At 44.7% G+C, this 15,141-nt stretch overlaps 1 protein-coding gene across 9 annotated transcripts in view; it reads left to right on the plus strand.

Annotated features, from left to right (window-relative positions):
• Positions 1–15,141, plus strand: part of ZNF827 (zinc finger protein 827) — a 162,749-nt gene that overhangs the window by 47,416 nt on the left and 100,192 nt on the right. For all 9 annotated transcript variants that reach the window (XM_081304778.1, XM_081304773.1, XM_081304772.1 and 6 more), the window contains exon 4: positions 702–1,182. In XM_081304778.1, the coding sequence (XP_081160904.1) occupies positions 702–1,182 (481 nt within the window). The remainder of the gene's footprint in view (positions 1–701; positions 1,183–15,141) is intronic.

The following is a 15,141-nucleotide window of genomic DNA, read 5'->3' on the forward strand; positions in this document are numbered from 1 at the left end:
GTCTGCATTCTCTCACTGCGACAGCAGAATCTAGATCGTGATATTATAACCACGTTTGGAAAAACCCATTTCCTCTTGCTCAGAATGTTTGGTGAGGGTCAGACCTTGATTTTTCTCCTGCTTTCCTTTCTTCCTATGTAATTTTGCTCAAGCCACTTCTTCTGGAGGTCTCAATTTCCCTGTCTATGAAATGGGAATACCCTGGAGGTATCAATTTCCTACATGCTTCATTACCTAAGAGCAGCGTTTTGAAAATTGAGATTATGTTTGCAAAACATAACTAATTCTCTGGGTGACCGTAATTGGGTACATGCAAAGTATTATTGTGAGAAGAATTACTTGACAGGTTGCCTCTTTTGACCCCTAACTAATAATTATATAAGTTGACCTTGTGCTGGGTTTGTAATATTTTCTCGGAAGATAGCAACCGAGATCAGACGACTCAACAATCAGGCAGTTTCTGCCTGGCACTGCGTCCATTGGCAGGCAGATCTGATAATGGACTCTTAACCTGGTGGACCTGCTTTGTGTTTGGGGATCGACCTCATTACCTGGAGCACTCATGAAGTGCTCCTGTGGTTGTCTTCTTCCCGGGAGGGCCTGTGCTGGGTGAGGAAGTCGTGGATGGGGAGTGTGGATGTACGGCGGGCACCCTCCCTGAACGCAGGGCACCGAGCTCACTCTTCTTGCTTCTCTGTCAGGTTCACCAACACCAGGACCGGGGAGAGACCTTTCAGTGCCAGCTATGCCCTTTCACTTCCTCTCGCCACTTCAGCCTGAAACTCCACATGCGCTGCCACCAGCACTTCCTGAGGACAGAAGCCAAGGTGAAGGAGGAGACCTCAGACCCAGATGTCAAGGGATCTCCCCACCTCAGTGACAGTGGCTGCCTGGGGCAGCAAAGGGAAGGAGGAGGGACAGAGCTAGTGGGGACCGTGATGACGTCTAACACTCCAGAGAGGACTAGCCAGGGTGGGGCTGGCGTCTCACCTTTGCTGGTGAAGGAGGAACCCAAGGAAGATAACGGCCTGCCCGCCTCCTTTACCCTGAGTGCCGCCGACAGGCCCGCCAACCACACAAAGCTGAAAGACCCCTCCGAGTATGTGGCCAACAGTGCGGCAGCATTGTTCAGCCAGGACATCTCTGTTAAGATGGCGTCTGATTTTCTCATGAAGCTGTCAGGTACTTGACTAGGGTTGTGTTCTCTCTCCCTCTGTCTCTCTGTCTCGATTTCTTTCTCTACCAGTATTTTCATCTGTAAAATAAGCTGGCAGGATCACAAGGCTCCCCGCAAGTCTGAGTCTGCACTTTCATAAATTTTCCTTGACTTACTTTCTCCCGCCCCCTTTTTTTTTTCTTCTCTTTTTTTTTTTTTTTTGGCAATCGTTTGGAAGTAGGCATGGCTTTGGTTTGGGTCTCAGAACAACAGGGATCTTTGATTTCCCTCTGGTTTTTACCCTTTGGGGATTCTCACTGTGGGGCGGGGGGAAGGTCACAGGATGAGCCAGGTTTGTGCCCTTTGTATTGTGCCACCTTGGGCCCCTATTTGACATATCTCTTTCTGCCCTGGGTTCTTCAAAGTACTTGCATATGGAATACCTCATTTTGTATTTTTCACGTTCTTTACCGTCTTAATTTGAAAGAATACATTGACAGACCAGTCTGAGGAATGACACTTCTGCAATTTGAGCAAATGAGAAAGATCATCTGTATGATTTTTCTTCAGGATTTTGTGGGTGGGTTATGTTTGTGTGTGTGTAAAGTTTTTCATTTTATTGTGGTGAAATTACATAAGATTTACCTTTTCAACCATTTTTTAGGTGTGCGGTTCGGTGGTGTTCCGTACCTTCACCTTCTGGTGTACCTGCCACCACTGTTGGTCTCTAGAACTTTATCTTCCCAAGCTGAAGTTCTATATCCAATACACAATTAGTCCCCCTAAGTCCTCCCTCCAGCCCCTGGTGACCACGATTTTACTTTCATCTCTATGAACTTGACTCTTTCAGGTACCTCATATAAAGTGGAATTTTTTAAAAAGTTTTTTTTTTTTAAAACAACATTCTGTTCCTACCATTGTGATCCCTTTTTAAAAGAAGATAATGTAAAAATTATGAAAATGTATTCTTATCAATTGATATCACTTTTCATTACCATCAAATTACACATGACTCTTTTTTGGTCATTTTTTCCCCATGTGTTTGATTTAGCAGCGAAGTTGAACAGGGGTGGAGAGATGTTAGATTTTTTTTTTCTTTTCTCCCAACTCTTTTTTTGGAATGATAAGACGTGTTGTGGGACCGTGCTGATCCTCATTACATTTTAAAAAGTACAATTTGAAATTTTAAAGGAGTTGTAGAGGGTGGGGAAAGGTCGGTTGAGAATCGGTCCTGTCGTTCAGTGAAGGTGGCAGTCCCCAGGATGATTTCCAAATGCCATTTCAGCTCTTTGGAGATTGACAATACCCTTTAAATGGAGAATAATTGGTCACCGCCTTCCTTTAAGTGGACTGAGAGTCGCATTTCACTAAATGTCATTGCCAGGTGAATGAGAGGCTCAGCTTCACTCCAAAGTCCCTTTGCTCCGTGGCACTTCAGTCAGGTCTTTCAGAATGTCCCCTTAACCCCAGATCTTTGCCCCTCAGCAGTTGGAAGGAGTGAGTCGGGACGGGGGATAGAAAATGAGAATCCCAGAAATTAACGGGGTGGGGTGGGGAAGGGAGAGCGGGAGGGGCCAAGCTACAGGAACTAGTTGCATCTAATGGAGTCATTGATGCAGTTTGGGGTCTCCGCTCTTCTCACCTGGCCCTCTCCCTCTCCCATCCCAATCTCAGGGAAAATGTGATTATCTAGACTTTGAGATTTATATTTAAAATTCCTTGATAATGTGGGAAAATACGTGTTTCCAGTTTCCCCTTTGTCACCTGTAAAGGAACCTGGCTCTTCCTCCAAGGTCTTGTCTATGGTAGCAGAAGGGCCTCCTTTTCTGAGCTTTTTTAGTACAGTCCTGAGGGAAGCAACTCCAAGGACAAATTCATTTAGCATAGCTTGGAGTGGTGGTCGTTTCTGTACTTAACAGACAGAGGCAAAGGAGGTGAGGAGAGGGCGAAAAACTCTCAGTATGGTGTTATTCCCTTCACCCCTTGACTCCAGGGAATTTTTTAAATCTGGAGGAAGATGAGGAGGGAGGCGGGAAGGTTTGATCTGTGGATGGAACCTGGTGCATGATAACGCGACTCCTGCTGGGCTCAGCTCCCAGTACCCCCCATCAGGCATGGGGTGTAATTAGCTCCAGTCTCAGGAAGCCTGAGAGAGGGTGGTGGCTGCCTGAGCCAGTACTGCAAATAGCAGAGACTGAGGGGAGAAGCAGCCAGTTGGAAGGTTGGAGTGAAGCACTGTGTCTTCTATTGTGATCCGCTGTTTCAGCCAGCTATTGATGGGGAGTTGTTTACAGTTTGGCAGTCGGAGTATTTACCTACTGATCAATTGGCATAAGAAAACAGATAACAAATGCACACTATTTATGCAAAAGGCCCATGCAGCTATTTTATGGTGGCTTACTAGAGGTCCTGAAACCTGACTTGTGTGCACTGTTACCTAGCAACCTGTTATAAAGTCACCAGGGAGTGAGATGCATCAGTAATTTTTTGTGTGTGCATATTTGGATGTAAATGTAAACTTGGTGACTGTGGCAATGCGACCCACGGGAGGAGAAGATATGTTAAAAGGAAAAGACTACATTTTCTTCAGTTTTTTTTTTTAAATTTCACTGTCTGGTTGGTTGGACCCTAGAACTGATATAGCTGCTCCCCCTGAGGGGCTCTACCTGCATATGATTCAGGGACCAAAAGGCCAAAATCCCAGGGAGCTGAGGCTGAGTTTCTAGCTCTTCCTGTCCTCGGATGGAGTGAACAAGTAGTGAGCCTCAGGCCCTGTCCCTTGGCATTATAACGGTGCCATTGTTCTTGCAGGGAATTTTCTCGCTGGGCTCTGTCCGTGCACCTGCTGATACCATAGGGTGCAGCTGTTTGTGGGCACTGAGTCTGGGAGTCTTTGTGCCAGCCAGATCGCTGTCTGCAAAACTGGAGCACAGTGACAAATTCAAGCGTGTAGACACCTACTTGTTTCCAAAAGAGAGAGAGAAAACACTTGATGCTTTCTTGCCTGGTTATTAAGGAGAGTCTTTCTTGCTCCTTCGATTAAAAATAAGCATAAAGATGTCTGAATGGAGCCCAGTGAGATTCAGAGTCGCTGGATGGAATGATGTTTTAAACGAGTTCTGCATCCTTCTACCCTCACCCCTGTGTGCAGATTTCAACTGTGAAATAAAAAGCCCTTCTCCCAACCATCGGCTGTTCTTCCCTCTGAGCTCACTGAACATTCCCTGCTCCTTTGAGGTGACTATTGCTCCCTAGAATCAGGCATCCTGGGCTCAGCATCACAGTTGATTAACGGAAAGTAGGGGGTGACCCCTTCTGCTGGCTTCCTGGGTGGGTGGAAAGTGTTTTATAGACCTCGGTGGAATTTGGAACTGGGCAGTAGGCCTTAGAGGGCTAAGGTCTTACATGTCCAAATAGAACTTTTGTGGAAGCCAGAAGACACATGCAAATCACTGTGTGACAGAACAAATGATTCAGGGGCCACAGGCCTGGAGGTGATCTGGGGAGGGGTGCTCACAAACCATCGGGTGCTTAATTCCTGCTGAGCCTGTTCTTGTCTCCCATGGCCAGCAGCAGTTCTTAACCTCTGCTGCACGCTAGACTTACCTGGGGAGTTTTTGTAAAATGCCAGGGCCCAGAAATTATGATTTAATTGGTCGGAAATAAGCCCTAGACGTTGTCATTTTCTTTACAGTCTTCAAATGATTCTAACATGCGGCTAGGAGTGGGGACCGCTGACAGGGAGTATAAACTTGGTACCCGGTGCAGTATGTTTCAGCACAGCTCTGGACTTTCTGAATATAGGTCTCTTCCCCGTGTTCCATCCCAGTCCATGAAGAGGGCCATGGGGATGTAAGATAGGCCTGAGGCATTTATTTCTTTAGAGGCCAAGGTTGGCATGAAGGAGAGACCTGGGGCTGAGTCATATTCATTGAGCCCCATGTTTTTCCTGGTGAAGCCCCATGACCGGGGACTGTCCAGTTTGAAAATCTCAAGTCTCTATCTGGGGACATCAAGGAGCTGGGAGTATCGTGATTAGAAGCCCAATTCAAAGTTGTCTGCAACCGCCTAACATCATTTCTCTTTCTGCAAACGGCACTTTTCAAGATATAAAACTTAATTCTAACTCTCCAAATTATAACCAAGCAGTTGACAGAAACTTGGCACCTCTCTTGTTGGCAGGGAGTATCTTTTTGTCCCTGATTTTCCAAAATAAAAGATATAAGTCATTTCAACTATTTTTAATTTGGAAACCAGAGAAAATTTTTGTACCGTCTCCCACATCATATTAATTTCGTAAAATTGAGACCAAAATAATTTTAACTAGGAGAGATGGACTTTTTAAAGTGGTAACTTACTTTTAGCCTCATGGAGGTGGTTCACGAATAAATGGGTACAGGCTAAATTGTTTCTAATTTATTGGCAACTCAGCCATGAAATAGCAAAAGTTTTCATGTGTCAGTGAAGAGGTGATGATAAAAGTGTTTGGGTCATACCTTGGGGCTTCCGACAGGCTTTCGCTCTGCAGCCCCCAATCATTTCACACAGTTTTATACGTCTGCGGTCACAATATGGCTTATGTGTAAATGGCAGTTCCCTGGCTGCAGAAGGAAGGTTGGGAGATGCCCACTGAACCAAGTGGTTCCCTCTGCATGGCGCCTCTGATTGGCTTTCTGTGAAGCATCTTAACAAACAGGCCTTCATCTTTGTGCCAGTTACAGCCAGAACCCCAGTGCCAGTACCCCCGGGCTCTCCCCAGTGCCTGGGTGTGCACTCCACACTGGGTCTATTTTTGAGCCCCCCCCCCCCCTTTGCATCTTGGTCTTGGCTCCTCTTTTTAGCCCTGTCTTGCTTTCCTCGTGATGGGCACTCGCCAATCATGTGACTCAAATTCCTCGTGGGAGCAGCCGCTTGGGGGGCCTTCTACATGCAAGTAGCCTGAATGCCCTTTGTGAAACCCTGGATTTTATTGAACTCAGTGATTCATAGGAGAGAAGGAGAGTGTGACTCCTGTTTCTCATGACTTGCTAGTCCATGAGGCCGATTTGAGTCACAGAAGGGGGCAGACAGGATTATAAGGGGACCTAGAGTGACACACAGGTGTCAAGACTTGCATGGACGGAGACTTGGAGATACATACTCAATGCTTATTATACTTACCTTCTGTAATGCTTACTCTGCCATTTCACCCCTGGGAACCTCACAGCCATCCCATAGCATCAGTATTGCCATTTTACAGAGGATGAAACTAAGAAACAGAGGTTGAGTCTTGCCCAATTTCAAACAGCTAATAAGGGGCCAGACTGGTGTTTTAATCCAGGCAGCCTTGGTTCCAGCATTTCCTTCCCTGCGCTGTCTGGACCTTAAATTACAAGGTGAAGAAGCAGCGAAATAGGAAGTTGGCTCTATTCTCTGCTCTTCTTGTTTGTTGTGGGGTTAGCCAGAACCTCTCGCATGGATACTCTCTCTGTTATATGGCAGATATTTCCAGCATTTGTATTTCGTGTGTGTGTACTGTGTGTGTACTGTGTGTGTGTGTGGTGACGGGTATGGCTAGGCAAGTGCTCTACCAGAGAGCCTCCTCTCCAGCCCCTGGAAGTGGTATTAATAGTTTTGACTTCTCAGGGAGTGTTTTAGTCAGCTTTTTTTTTTTTTTTTTTTTTTTTTTTTTTTGCTGCTGTGACCAAAAGACCTGACAAGAACAGTTTTAGAAGAGGAAGAGTTTATTTGGGGCTCATCTTTTCGGAGTTCTCAGTCCACAGATGACTGACCTCATTGCTCTGGGCTTGAGGTGAGGCAAAGCATCATGGCAGAAAGGTGTGGAAGAGGAAAGCAGCTGAGCACTTGACAGTTGGGAAGCAGAGAGGGACTGAGCTGCCTCACCGGGGAAAATATAGACACTGAGGCACACCCCCGAGGACCCACTTCTCCAGCCACACCCTACCGCCTACAGTTAGCACCCAGTTAATCCGTCTGAGTGGACTAATGCATTAATTAGGTTAAGGTTCTCATAACTTAACCATTCACCCCTAAACTTTCTTGCATTGTCTCACACACAAGCTTTTGGGGGACACCTCACATCTAAACCATAGCAGGGAGTATTTTAGAACACAGAGAGTACTAATAGTGAGGTCCACTTACCTTTGCATAGACTGTTACGGTACAAGTGTATTTTCAAATACGTCGTGTCCCAATGAGCGTGTGGATGAGGAATCCAAGACTCGGAGTCCGTGGAAACGCCTCATCACTGGAATCCAGAGCTTGCTTTCCTCACTGGGCTGGAGACAGCACGCCTCCTTCTAAAAGAGCCACCAGCATGATGTTTGATCCCGACAGACCCTTGAGAAAGCTTATCAGGGTCCATCATTACTGTAAAATTAAAATTAAATCATTGTCTTCCTCCTCACAGAAGCGGATTTTCTTCTATTTACTGCTGTTGTCATTGTCACCACTTGTACTTGCTGTTGTAAGCGCCATCGTTCATAAGATGTGTTTGCAGTGAGCCAGGCCCTGTGCCAACCACAACCACTTCATGCAGTTTTTCTCTTGACCCCCACCACAGCCCCATAGGGTCAGAAGTATTAAACCTATTTTATAGATGAGGAAGCTGAGACTTTAAGGTTTCGGCCACAAGAAACAGAGCAAAGATTCAGCTCTGCCTAGCTGCAAAGGCTTGGCTCATGACCACTTAATTAGCTATTACCTAATTTTTATTTCTCAGTTGAGCAAACTGTCTTTTGACCTCCGTCTGCTTCACTGTTTATTTTCCTTGGCTTCGAATCATGGCATCATTTCTAATGCATGTGCTTTTAGTCACTAATCTGGTTAAATTATTTGTATCTTCAGAATGCGTGGACGATTCATCTTTTCCTGGGCAGCCTTCACTTCACCTAGATAGCTTGTCCCTCCAGATCCCCCCAGCCCAGCACCCCACCCTGCCCCCCCCCTCCAGTCCTCCAAAGCATTTCTGATGGACCGTTCTTCAAATACCTCCTGCATCTGGGGATGTCCCTGACTGCCTGCCTTCTGCTGATTACCAGCTCTCCACCACTCTGGACAAAAAGTCGGCAGCCTTTAGCTTTGCTGGGGTGTAGACCCCCAACCCCCCACCACTTCCCCTCTTCTGTCTTCTCCAGTGTTATTCCAGGGTTCTGGTCATTTGATCTATGGAGCACCATTAAAGTCGCCCTGCACAGGGGTGAGCCTCCTGGGAGGGAATCACTATGGCCATTTCATAGTCCACAGCAAACCACCCATCAGACTCTGGGGGATCCACAATGACAAAAATCATTGCACACTGATCTGTGAACCAGGGATCAAAATGACCAAGCATAACCGTCTCGAGGAGATGTCGTTTGGGGTAGGTGGTCACCGCGTTCCCCGGAAGCGGAACTGTTGTCCAGGTCTTTAGGTTTCCTTTCTTCTGGTTCATGCAGGTCACTCAGGAGTATGACCTTTATAGTAATGTTGTCATCTCGTGTAACAAAGCTGTTGTCCAGTCTTTAGGTTTCCTTTCTTCTGGTTCACACAGGTCACTCCGTGGCTGTTCGCCTGTTTCCTTTTTGAATGTGTTAATAGTGTGCGTTTAAAAGACAGCTTTCTTTCACATTTACTCAAGACTTGATGGCTTTTCCAGGACTTGTCCTTCCTGCTGTTGACAAGGGAGATATCCTGTCTGTTCAGCGGATTACTGCAGATGGCTACTTTTGCTCATTATGTGTGGGGTTTAGTAGTTTAGTTTGTAGAGAAAGAACTTATGTATTCCTTTTAAAGTTCTTGAAGTGCCCTTCACTATTGTTACTAACCTTGATCTTCTCCATAGGTGGGCTTCCTCCTCCCCCTGTGGCTCTGTATCCTTCGTCAAACCTGTCATGGGGGACCTTTGCAGTCTTGATTTGGGTACTCAGATCCTGAAGTGTGGCCAGGTATTAATGAGAAATATAAGATGGTTAAAATGTCACTAAACACCAGCTGTAGAACAATTAAGGCAAATTAAACAGCAAGCTTTAAAAGTATTTAGCAAATGTGGTACACATTCCATTTTCACACAGTATGCTTAGCCTTTAAAAGTAATATTCAGTATTGAATTAATTATTATTTAATTAAATCATAGCCTCTGTTTGGGTTTCAGAAGACAATTTATTTTTCTCACTCAGAGCACTTCAAATTGTCAAAAAAGCAAACAAACAAACAAAAGCAAAACAAAGCCCAGGTCCCCAGCTTGCTCACGTATGCTTCCGTGCCACTCACAGAGCACCTTGGATGGCTGTGATGGCAGCAGGGTACAGTCTGGAAAGCTAAACTCTGACTCTGGTTTTATCACTCATGACTGTGTGATTTTAAAAAGGTCATGTCATCCTCTGAGCTCGTGTTTTCTTATTGTAAAATAAGGGAGATAGAAAACAGTAATGGTTTTCATTTCGTTTTTTAAACACCAAATCCAAATTTATTTTTCCAAACAAAATCTTAACTGAATCTCAATATGTAAAACTCACATTGAAAGACGTACTTGTCAATGTAACTTTTTGTTTAAGTTCACCTTTATTATACTTATTTATTTAAAACCCCCAAATTAAAGAAAAATTTTACTCTGGTGTTATGGAGTATGATCTTTATAGTAGTGTTATCATCTAGTATATTTCTAAATTTACCTTGCAGATTCAAGATTCTCTGCTCCAGTGCAGGGAAGTTGTGGCAAATGGAAACAGATTTCTAACAACTCAATCTTGTAATCTCAAGGTCCCTTTAATTCAATCTATTCAGATACTCAAAAGAGTATAATAATATAAAGTTTCTGTTTCAGAGACAACAACATTGAGCAACTTCCTTCATTCCTTATAACAAACGGTAGACAAGAAGCATCCAAAACTTACAACTTGCAGTACAGTCATTCAAAATCCTGTTTCAACTGTGTGGTGACTACTCAGTTAACTGCTCTTTGGAAAATGTATTTAATGACATTAGGTCTTAGATGCCTCGTCTGCAGAACAGGGATTACATTAGGACCTACCTCACGGGCTGTTTGTGCGGGTCAGATAGTTAATCCACATAGATTGCTCAGGATGCGGTATTTCCTGGCCCATGTCCATGAGCTCAGTAAATGACAGATCCAGCTCTCTCTGCCTGTCTTCATAATGTGTGTCTGTCTTTGTTGTCTGTTAGCCACAATGGAACACATACTCTTGGACTGACCCTGGTATTTAATTTAAGGCAGGTTTGCCTAGGGGACAGTTGGTAACGTCTGGGGACATTTTATGTTTTTACCACTGGTAGGAGCTACTGGCCTCTAGTGGGTAGGGGCCAAAGATGCCAGGAAACATTCTACTATGTGCAGGACTGTCTCCCTCCAAACCAATTATTCAATCCAGAATGTCAGTGGCCAAAAGTTGAGAAAAGGACTTCAGGGTTGCATATAGGTTCTGGTAGTTCCATAACTGTACAATGTTACGTGGACACACATGCATAGACCTGCATATTTTCGAAAGATCAGTGGAAAGCCAAACACTTCCTTATTAACAACGAATTACTAGAAATTTAACACTCCCACATGACAGGAGAAACTGCATTACAAGGGCTACACAAAACCAAATTAACTCATCAACACAAGTTAACACGCTGGTGGACTCCAGGGAGTTGGCATTTTAGGTGTGCACTACTGGTGAATTTGAGATGTACATTTGTTGGAACCTCTGTAGCATATCATGGGGTTCCTGGGAACACTGTTTGAAAATCATTGCTCTGCAGTCCCCTCCAGGTCCAAGAACCTGGCTCTGGTTTAGGGTGAGGTAGTGAATATAGTTCTCAAGGGCCTTCCTTTTTCACAGAGTGGTTCAGTATTCACCACGGTGCCAGACTATAAACTGAACAAGAGCTCTCTCTTCTTGATCCCAAGGGAAGGTGTCATTTTCCTTCACCAAAGGGGATCAAGAGGATGGGTCAGAAAACTTTATATAGCATTCCTTGTCTTCTCTTCCTCCTCACAGTCAAATCTGCACAAGATTCCTTCCTACCTAAAAGCATCCCTTCCCTTCAGGTGACACCCTGAGCTCACCTTCCTTTTCTCAATAATGACACCTCATTCACTCCATGTCACTTATTTTCCAAATCCCATGTTCCAGCTGCTTAAGATAGCATGCTTCTTAAAGGTCTCGGGCATCTTGGAGAGGAAGGAAAGGGCTTGGGTGCATTTTTACCTGGAAGTGATGGAGCCTGGGGTCTGCGTGTACCAGCTCAGATTCATTTATCCGTCTGTTAAACTCTTGGGATCTTATTAGTTTCCTTATCTATGAAATGGTCTCTAAGGATGTTAATAGGGTTTTCTGGGGGAGAGGAGGCTTAGAGGGGATCTCCCTTGAACCTATGGCACCTTCTGTAAGGAGCGAGTTCTCTTGTACTCATCCATACCGACCTTTTAGAATTGGACAGTTGGAATCGTTTTCTCTGGGGGTTTTCCCAATCCTTTCCTGCATTTGTCTCTATCTTGAATTGTTTATAAATCCTCATCAAAGCCAATCTGTTTCCCCTAAATGACAGCCCAGCTCCATCCAGCCCATGAACTTACAGATGTACATAATTTATAATCAGAGTGGCTCGGCTCCTAAAATGTTTGGAATAAACAAAGAGAGACAGGACCTCTTGATTATCGGGGCTTCCTCTCTGCCTTAAAAGTGGAGCGTCTGGCAACTTTAAGATACATAAACAGAAGTCGACGCAGGTGCTGTGAAGGCCCTTTGTGAGCTTCGATCCATATGTGCACAGATCTTTCTGTGTGAGGAGTAGGAATGAAGTAAGGACCACGCAATGATTCATAAATTGCTGCTTTTCTCTGAGCAGTTTCCCACAAGGAAAAGAAAGCATCTTTAATTTCACCTTGCTCTACACATGTAGGTTTTTGTTAAAACTAGAATAAATCAAAAGATGGCAATTATTCAGTCATATTAATTTTTTTTAAAAATGGCTACTATATGTGCTCTTCTCAATGTAAATATTTTTGGCAACTGAAAGAAAGCAGGCTGGCCTTCATATTTCTATTTTTACATTTTCTATTTAGACCCACATGTTTTTCTGTTATATCATTAACTGTATTTACATTTTCTCAGCACCTGACACTTTTATGCCCTTCTTGATGTTGTCAGCATAAAAACCAGGTGTATCGTGCTCTGCAAGCTGGTAATCCAGCCACATGGAGCTGCCTGTTGTTTTTTGAAGTGTCTTACTGAAGTTCTGTTAACTCCAGGTCTTGCTCACCATGCCGAGTGTCTTTTTCCCCTTAAGTCTCATGGAGCGTGTATTCTGACCAGTGCTCCGAGAAGCCATTTATATGTTCCCAGACTATCCACCTCATGTTTGCCTTCTCCGAAAGCTGGGATTTGCTTCGAGGGCCTCAGCTTTTTCTGTCTGTCCTAGCCTTATCTTGAAAGGTTAAAATGTTTTTAAATAAAAGATAATAGCGTAGAAGCTTTTTTTTTTTTTAATGTTAATCATTCACTTTAAATTATTCCTTCCCAAGGAACCAAAGTCACAGAAGTAAATAAATACACACTGATGACGACTCTGTCGTGACTAGGATGCTCCTGGAAAAGGATCTTACCAAGGTTGCAGAAGAAAGGGCAAAGTCTAGGTGTGCCATCAGCAAAACCCCCGGGAAGTGGTTAAAAAGTGCACAGGGAAGAAAGACACTAAGTAAGCGGAGTCTTTAAGCAGCCCTCCTGGTTGGGGTTGGAAGTATATATTTGAGAATTGTTCTAAAGCCGGTGCTATTGTTCCTTTTGGCTTAGCTTTCAGTGGCATTGCCCCCAAATGGCTGGATGAGAGGCAGTTGCCTTGAAATTTTCTGGATTCCCTCTTTAGAAATGCTAGAGGCCAAGGGACTGGATGGGAGACATCTCGCTACGTGGTGTGGTCTCGGTAACAAAGCTTTTAACCTCATCCCAAAGATCTCATCCCCAGGTAATGAGCAGATCCAGGGAAAGCACTTCTGGTTGATTCCGGTGGGATATTCTAGAGTTCTTAACTTTCGTTTCCCACAAGTCATACTGGAAGCCCATCAGAGGCCACTTCTTGGTAGCCAAAGTATTTTATTCACTCAAAGAGTACTTACTGCGCCCCTCTGATGTGCCAGCCACTGTTCTGGGCACTTGACAGACATCAGCATTAGAATGATTGTCACCGTCATGAAGCCTGCCTTGGAGTTGAGAGAACAGACGTTAAGTAGTTAACAACAAATTGAAAAAATGATACAGTATGTGATTTCTCTGCTCCGGCTGCCACGACAAAACACTGCAGGCTGATATCGTATAAATTTAGTCTTCAGAGTTTTGGAGGCTGGAAGTCCAAGGTGGAGTTGTTGGGAGGTCTGGATTCTTCTGAGCCTTCTCTTCCTGGCTTGTGGATGGCCCCCTTCTCCCATGTCCCGACAGGGCTTTTCTGCTGTGCATGTACCTTGCTGGTGTCTGTCTTTCTCTGCTTACAGGGAACCAGTGACATCGGATTAGGGCCCCACCCTTACAGCCTCATTCAACTTTAATTACCTCCCTGAAGGCCGTAACTCAAAGCATGTTCACACTGCAAGGTTAGGGCTTCAACATGTGCATTTAGTGGGGGACACCGTGCAGTCCATGGCAGCTCCATATTATGGAGCATAATATATTTACTGTAGGATAAGAAAGACTGGGTGCAAGGTGGGGAGGGGGCTGTAGTTTTGAGCAGGATGGTCAGAGTAGAGCTCACTGAACAGGTGGCACTCGAGCAAAGGTTTGAAAGTGAAATTTTTTTTTTTACTTTGGGTACAGCACAGCCCCCACAGGTAGAGGACCCGAGTGGTGGAGGCAGGTAAGGGACATGGTGTGGGCAGTTCATGGACTTAGGTTCTGATCTCACTTCTGCAACTTTCTGGTAGTGAAACTTGTGAATGTGACTTGTGAATGTGACTGGAGGGGCCTAAGGGGGAAGAAAGGACCATGTGTTGTGCATTGGCCGGGGTGGGGGGTGCTTGCTTTGGAGATTCATTTTCATCTTTTGGTTTTTTAAGATGGAATGGGTTTGAGGATCATTCTAAGAGATATTACTAAGAATTCTGTGCTAGGACAAGATCCTCTCTTTGAAAAGACAAGCAACCCACAGTTCCTACTACACGGTCCTTTGCAGGAACCTAGTGACGACAGAAAGCAAGTGGGAGCTGTCCTTGTCGCTCTGGTTGTTCCCGTGTGTGCAGCGCAGTGGGGAAGGCCTGGCACAGAAGAGCTGAGCCTCAGACTCCATCCCATAAAAAGCCAGTTAGCCTGACCATGTGCTCCACACCAACCAGCCATGCCCAAAGTGGGAAAAGGACACTGGTGGAAAAACTGGTGAAATCCGAATAAAATCTGGAGTTTAGATCACAGTAATGTGGATGTCTTTGTTCTGACAGCTGTACAGAGGTTAGGTCATTGGTCAACCTTAGGGAATGTTGGGCAAAGGCCATGTGAGCACTCTCGAACCATCTTTGCTGCTTCCCTATAAATCTAAAATGATTTCAAAATTAAAAGCAAAACCAAACCAAAAGTCCATTTGTTATGCAAAGATGACTCGGACTAAAGACATAGATTTATTCACAGTGACCAGAAGCACTGTGCCAAGTACATGCCCCACCGCGGAGGGGTCAGTAGTGTCTGCTTATAATAAGGCAAGAGTGGTGTCTCTCTCGCCTAAGCTTTTCTTATTGGCAAATTCTGCGTCCTCACCTTACCACCCCATCCCCAGTTTTGGCTTTGGGTCTTGCCTCTGACTCATGTTTTTATTCAATATTTGATGGCAGAATAATTGCTAAAAGCCTTATTCTGTAATAGGATTAGGCGGGGGGAGATTGCTAATAGGTCAGGAAGGCAATGACACAGACAGTATCTTCCTGATACTTAGGAAAACCAAAGAGAAAATGCCCCAACGCTTGGTAGAGATGGCACTTCTTAAAATACTGTTGGTTTAAAAGAATATGAAGCCCACACCTT

The sequence above is a fragment of the Spermophilus citellus genome, assembly GCF_964194105.1.
Source record: "Spermophilus citellus genome assembly, chromosome: 8".
NCBI lineage: Eukaryota > Metazoa > Chordata > Mammalia > Rodentia > Sciuridae > Spermophilus > Spermophilus citellus.